Raw genomic sequence first — 7,500 nt, forward strand, 5'->3', positions numbered from 1 at the left:
ATGGGTCGCTCAAGCGTGTTGAGATGAAGAGGTCGTGTTCGTGTCAGATCAGGGATGCATGGGTTAAAGTAATGTTGCTTTTCAGGGTCACGTATGCTCTGCATGCCTGTGAGTGCCTTTGAGTGGTTGGAGTACCTTTTGTCACTCGCTTAGGTTGGGCAAAAAAAAACATGTTGATGGATAGTTTTTTTTTTACACACACACATGTACACACACACACACACACACACACACACACACACACATACTCTCATACACACACACACACACACTACAGACATGTGCTCACACACACACACACACACACACACACACACACACACACACACAAACACGCACATACACACTCAGAATTCTGGTTCCTAGTTTACTGGTTAGTCCCAGTGGGAGCCGGTGAGTTGCTGACCTTGCACTTGTCAGAAAAGAGGCGCCATTGTGCTGAAACAATACGCGAGACTCTGAAGGAAGAGCATTCACTCGAGTCCAGTACACGACCTTGGGGAACCTTGGCTGGGAAAACAAAAGCCCAGCGGCCCCTGGAAAGCAGCGGAAAGGAGACGCGTCCTTGCTCCAGCGGTGACACACGAGGCATTAGCACTGAGAGAGCGGGCGAGGGGGGTGACACTGAGAAAGGTCATCACTCAAATTAGAGCTCATTCTGATAGGATTTTGACTCCAGTTTGTTTGGGTAAGAGGCCCAACCGCTGGAGGGAGTGTGTGAACCTCACAATGTGTGTGTGTGTGTGTGTGTGTGTGTGTGTGTGTGTGTGTGTGTGTGTGTGTGTGTGTGTGTGTGTGTGTATGTACTGTATGAGGGGTTGATGTGAGGAGGGGAATAAGGAAAAACTTGTGGGAAATTCCTCATTAGGTTGAGTGAACTCGGGATTATCAGCCCAGCACAGACGAAAAGACGATGGATAGACATTAATGCCAAAAGAGGTTGGGCTTCTGTTCTCCAACAGCACTCAACAAATGAACTTCAGACAGTCATCTAAGTCATTTATAATATATACACTGTACAAAAGCCAATATGGCAGCATTCATCACCATAGAGGTGATGTATGTGTATTGTCTAGATTCCAAATCTTGATTGATGCCTTTGTGTTGAGTTGTATATTATAGGTGTTACTGACAGTAAACATAGCAGGCATATGACCTCAGATTTCACCTTCCAGTTAATAGCTGTGTATATGTCTGGAATTGTTGAGGGATAGTGTCAGTTGTTTTTAAAGACACATACGATTAAGATTGTATCTTATCTCAAAGATATACCATCTTGATCTCTCATCACTGTCATTTACAAATTGTTTCATAAACAGCATCTCCAGCTCATGCGGTTTAATCAGATGCTTGTATCTGAATAGCTGGCATCGAGAACGCATGAAACATCTATGATAAAGAAATGTAAGCAAGTAAGAATGCTTGAAACTCCTCTCACAAAGTAAGGTCATATGCGCCTCTGAAAGTTTGATACGGAACCGTTGTCCACAACCTCTTTTAGCAAAATGGTCAATGGTCTCTCTGTCAGAGATCAAACAGCTGTCGTCATGAAGAGGCTTGTCATGTTCAAAGGAGTGAATATGGAGACTATGACCTTAGCAGAACAGAATAAGCCAAATTCTGTATCTGCTCTCTCTGCTCTACTCTTCTCTACTATACATGGTTTGCATGAGGAGTCTCTGTCAGCAGCAGTCCTTACATCCTTTGTTTGGCATCATTAGGTGAAGAGGGAGAGACGTGTGTGTGTGTGTGTGTGTGTGTGTGTGTGTGTGTGTGTGTGTGTGTGTGTGTGTGTGTGTGTGTGTGTGTGTGTGTGTGTGTGTGTGGGGTCTGAAGGTGACCTGTCTCGGCAGGGCTCCCTGGGCCCAAGCAGAAAGAGAGAGAGAGAGACGAGACGCCGGGGATGCCATCAGAGAGGTGCTGGTTTATTCATCCGTGTCTCTTGATCTCATTTCACCCCAAAAACCCCCCCAGCAAACACCAGCACACTGACTACAGGATCCCTCTCTAGCGAGAGCCAGAGGAAGAGGAGCGTTGAGCAGATGAGCCATGATGAGCTTTGCACTGCGGTGTTCACTGGCCTTTACTTTGCCATTGGACCAGATGACTGTTGTCAGTGCACGGACACATTTCATGCATGTTGGGAGGTTGTTGGGCTGTCGTCAGACAAGCAGAGTGTGAGTTGTTGTTCCCTGCAAAAACGTCATAACACAAAATGTTCAGTTTCCTTTGAGAACACTTTTGGTTTTTCATGTTAGGGGGGACCCCCCTGACTCTTCCTCAGGGAACTTCATGCTGATTACAATGGAGTATTTTTGATGACTCGTGATTTACATATTAGGCCATTTGATGACTCATGATTAATGTATTATTTGATATTGCAGTGGTTTTAACCCAGCAGTGGTAAACCTCTCAGCAGATGGTCTCAGTAAAAAGTGTTAGCCGAGAGGGCCTCCCTGATGTGGTCAGCGGTGACTGGCCGCGCCGCAGTGTCCGTGACTCTTCTCTCTCACCGCTCTGTGTTATATGAGCTTCAGCTTTAACAGGAATGCCCTCTCTCATTAACACATAGCCCGCATGAAGCCCCAGTCATGTGATGGAGCATCGGCCACTATAGATTACATTCCCCCAAAGCCTTGTGTGCTGTGCTGGGGCCTCCATACAGTACCCCCACCCAAACATGGAGACAGAGCCGCAAGAGTCAGAGAGAGGGAGAGAGAGAGGGAAGAGAGAGTGAGGGAGGGAGAGAGAGAGAGGAGAGAGTGAGGGAGGGAGGGAGAGAGAAGAGAGAGAAATAAGTGATGAGAGAGAAGAAAAGAGAGTGAAGAGAAGGGATAGAGAAGAGAGAGAGAGAGATTTTACTATTTGTTTGTGTGTGTGTGTGTGTGTGTGTGTGTGTGTGTGTGTGTGTGTGTGTGTGTATAAGGGAGAGTGATAGTTTGTGAGCATGTGTGTGTAGGGGAGTGTGTTTACTCTGTGTGTGTGTGTGTACTGCCAGGGCCCCATGGAGGGGGTGGTGGTGGGCGTTTAGATTGGTATGCTGTAATGTGGGGACACTGTAACTGAACCCCTCGCTCCTCCCCGTGCCAGGGTATGTGCGGGCACAGACACTGTGTCTCCCTGGCACATTGGCAGAAATGCTGGGAAAATGGCTGACCTCTGACCCAAAAACTGACCAATGAGGATAACAATTTATATAGACCCTTAAATTAGTAAGCCATAATTTACTGGTAGGTGACTGAATGGGAAAACAATCTTGATCACATGTTTTGTGTTTTCCTGCTAATGTTACCACAGCGACTCCAACTGTGTGACATTTTCACCCAAGTATTCGGACCACGCCTATGTATACTGAGAAAGCAGTGACCGATCATTCGTATCTCTTTCATCCCCTCCCTCCATCCGATTCCTCCCATTCCTGTCATCCTCTCAGCCTCCCATTCTCTCTCCTCCTTCGTACACAAGCAGAACACCACTCCCTCCCTGATGCGTCCCTGTCACCTCTTCGCACATTCCCACAGCCCAGCAAGTCATTAGCATGGTGCTGTGCATGCGCATGAGTCACACCTTCTCATAATCCATTTAAAGATCCTTGAGGGCCTGAGGTTTCAGACAGGCCCTGTGATGTCTCCAGTGTTTCAGACAGGTGTACTAATGTCTCAGGTAAATATCCACATACCACACGGGCACCATGAATGTCACCACTACAGCGCAGTAGGATCTTTGATATGCGGTCAGTCTGCTTGTGGTGTCTGTCAAGGAAGCTTTGCCCTCCTCTATAGACCCTTTCAACAAGGTAAACAAAAAACAATGCTTGAACATTCTATTTGGGCCCCAATCTACTTCCTCTGCATTGAGATAACATATGGAATGTTAAAACGGAAGTCTTGTGGGGCCAACTATGATGCTGAGAATGGAACTCTCTTGAAAGGGTCCATACTTATTCATAATAGAACAGCATTGCACTTCACACGTCCACAGTGTCACCCATCACAGGCTGTTTGTGTGTTTGCAGACAGCCACTGCTGTTTGCACATTCGCTCACTGTCTGGTTAAAGTCCTCAGTTTTGTTTTCTTGTCTCGACTCGTCAGCTCAGCTCTTGTCTAGTCATCGGGCCTCCTCCTCTCATCTATATTGTCTCCTCTCATCTCCTCTCCTCTCCTCTCCTCTCTCCTCTCATCTCCTCTCTCCTCCTCTCTCCTCTCCTCTCCTCTCCTCTTGGCATCCCTTGTTTTGTGCCCTCCTGTCCTGTTGCCTCCTGTCTTCTTCCTGTCTTCCTTTCTCTTCTCTTCTCTTCTCTTCTCTCCTTCCTCTCTTCTCTTCTCTTCTCTTCTCTTTCACCCCTCCTTTCCTCTCATCTCCTCTCCTCTTGGCTCTGCATGTGTGTGTTGTTGACAGGAGTGGTTCTCTACTCTCTGCATGTGTGTGTTGTTGACAGGAGTGGTTCTCTACTCTGCTTGGCAGCCATACCTGCCTTGCTACTGGTTTAAATTTATCTGTCGAGTGAAAGCCAAGCTTGCTGAGAGCTGTAGACTCACCGTGGCATCAGGTTGCTGTGTGTGTGTGTGTGTGTGTGTGTGTGTGAGTTTGTGAGGGTATGATTATGCAAGGTTAGGCGGCAGCATGGCTGAGATTTGCAAGCCCCAAATCACATCTCTTCTCTCCTCTCTTCGTCTCGCAATACCTCTCTTCTTCACCCACCCACTCATTCATCTAACCATCCATCTGTCTGTCTATCAATTGAAACCATCTATCCATCCATTCCATCCATCCAAACCATGTAGCCATCTGTCTAAGATCACAGTGGGTTGATCACAATATGTGGCATTCAGAAGGATGGCCTGGAAATGTATTTAGGTGTGAATCTGATCCCCCGTGTTAAGCAATGATGGCACTCATTGCTGTTTAATCTAACCACCAGATGTGGCCTTTATTCACAGGGGTCTTCATTTACACAGCAGAGGAAATCACCATAAATCATCTCTCGGCCCTATCAGTGACCTGGAAAAACAGCCTGCATGGTGTGGGGTGGGTGGCGTGTTTGATTTGCTGGTGTCCACTTACGATAATGCCTACCTGTGTAAATATGATTAACATTCCTATGTAGATGGTAAACAAACACAGACAGAATTCTGCTGTCAACAAGAAAGGACTCCATCCTGTGTGTACATCTGTGTGTGTGTGTGTGTGTGTGTGTGTGTGTGTGTGTGTGTGTGTGTGTGTGTGTGTGTGTGTGTGTGTGTGGTGTGTGTGTGTGTGGCGTGAATGTGTGTGTGTGTGTGAACGCAGTGTGAACGCAGCGTAAAACGCGCACGGCATGAAGCGAAGTGTTATCGTATTTTGACAGGCACAGGCATTGTCGTGTAATGTTCCTGGAAAAGGCTAAGCTGATCAGCATTAGCCAGCGCTGGTCTCAGCCAATAAGGGGCTAGTGGACAACGGAAAATATGTCCCCCTACATCCTGAGCAACAGTCCCTGCCTATTGTTTGGATTTTATTGGGCATGAGACCTAGTGTGCTACACATGGGAATATGTGTGTACATGTGTGTATGTGTGTGTACTGTATGTGTGTGTGCATGTGTGTGTGTGTACTGTATGTGTGTGTGTGTGTGTGCATGCGTGTGTGTGATGTATGTGTGTGTGTGTGTGTGTGTGTGTGTGTGTGTGTGTGTGTGTGTGTATGTGTCTGCATGCATGTGTGTGTGTGTATGTGTGTGTGTATGTGTATGTGTGTGTGTGTGTGTGCGTGCATGCGTGTGTGTGTGGAGTGTGTGTGTGTGTGTGTGTGTGTGTGTGTGTGTGTGTGCATGCATGTGTGTGTGTGTATGTGTGCATGCGTGCATGCATGTGTGTGTGTGTGTATGTGTTTGTGGGTTTGAGTGCTGCACGTGTTCATGTTTTGTGGGCCTACTCTTATGTAGGGGGGAGGGGCGGACTGTGGGACTGTGAAGCAGCACATTTAGATATCAGTGGTCAGCCAGGTCTCAGGTTATCAGCATGCAGCACATTGCTCCTCCAAAACACAAAGCCAGCTTTCTGCATCGCACAGTATTTATAGTGCATAGCACAGTATTTATAGTGCATAGCAGAGTATTTCAACATTAAATATAGATAATAATAAGTTATATTATTGCTTAATGACAAGGGTTCAAGTCAGGGTTCAACCTGTTTATTAATAAATGAGCATTTTTACTGTACGGGCTGGATTTGATGTTGGGTGAGAGGGGAAAGTGAGAGAAAGCTGAATAAGAAAGGAAGGAGGGAAGGAGGAAAGGTGAAGGGATGGAAAGGCAGATAGAAGAAAAAGGCTGAATGGACGGTCACTTCGTGCGTAAGGGAGCTTGCTTGGTTTCATGTGAAAGTGATGGAAATTGACCATGTTCCCGTAGGTGGTGCCAGGGAATGATGTCATGTGTATTGTGTTGTTGCCGTGACTCCTGTTTCCGTGGAAAAGAGAATAGACTGAAGGAGGGCTCTGTGTGTGTGTGTGTGTGTGTGTGTGTGTGTGTGTGTGCTTCGGGGTGGGGGTCTTTTTAGAGTGTTGTCAACACCCCCCTCACAACAGCCTCCTCAGGTCTTTCACTTGCTGCTTTCTCTGTCTGGACCTCTGTGTGCACCTGACCTCGGACAGATCCTGGCCATGATGCAAACACACACACACACACACACACACACACACACACACACAGCTAAAGTATTGTTGGCAGTAACAAAAGATGTGGTAATGCAAACAGACCTTTCCTTAATCAGTTCTTACCAGAAACTTCCCTTCCTCAGTTTAAGCTCTTAAGTGTGGATTATTAAAGTAAGAACATTGGTTTATCCAATGAAGTTAATGTACCTCTTAATAATGACCCAACTTTATTTTTTCTTTCTGTCTCTTTTTTCTTTCTTTCTTTCCTTCCATTTCCCTCTATCAATTACTTGTATCCCTCTCTTCCGCTCTGGTCTCCACCCTCTCCTCCTTCTCCCTCTCTCTGGTCTCTCCTGCTTCTTATCCCCTAATCTTTCTCCTATCCTTTCCTCCTCCCCTTCCTTTCTCCCCCTCTCCATCTCCTCTCTCTCTCCATCTCTCTCTCTCCTCTCTCTCTCCATCTCCTCTCTCTCTCCCATCTCCTCTCTCTCCATCTCTCTCTCTCTCTCTCTCCATCTCCTCTCCATCTCTCTCCATCTCTCCATCTCCTCATCCTTCGCTCCAGTCTGTGGCTGTGACCTGGCCCAGGGGGGCTTCTTCGTGCGGCAGGGCGACTACATCTGCACGCTGGACTACCAGCGCATGTACGGGACGCGCTGCTTCAGCTGCGAGGAGTTCATCGAGGGCGAGGTGGTGTCGGCGCTCGGCAAGACCTACCACCCCCGCTGCTTCGTCTGCGCCCAGTGCAAGTGAGGCGCTACGCACGCACACATACACACACACACACACACACACACACACACACACACACACACACACACACACACACATGGTCAATGCACAACTACACACATGCACTCGTGC

The 7,500-nt window shown here is 47.3% G+C and overlaps 1 protein-coding gene across 12 annotated transcripts in view; it reads left to right on the forward strand.

Annotated features, from left to right (window-relative positions):
* ablim2 (actin binding LIM protein family, member 2) overlaps window positions 1-7,500 on the forward strand; it is a 75,804-nt gene that overhangs the window by 30,512 nt on the left and 37,792 nt on the right. For all 12 annotated transcript variants that reach the window (XM_048236261.1, XM_048236262.1, XM_048236264.1 and 9 more), the window contains exon 3: window positions 7,202-7,385. In XM_048236261.1, the coding sequence (XP_048092218.1) occupies window positions 7,202-7,385 (184 nt within the window). The remainder of the gene's footprint in view (window positions 1-7,201; window positions 7,386-7,500) is intronic.

This window comes from Alosa alosa, chromosome 24 (genome assembly GCF_017589495.1).
Source record: "Alosa alosa isolate M-15738 ecotype Scorff River chromosome 24, AALO_Geno_1.1, whole genome shotgun sequence".
NCBI classification, from domain to species: Eukaryota; Metazoa; Chordata; class Actinopteri; order Clupeiformes; family Clupeidae; genus Alosa; species Alosa alosa.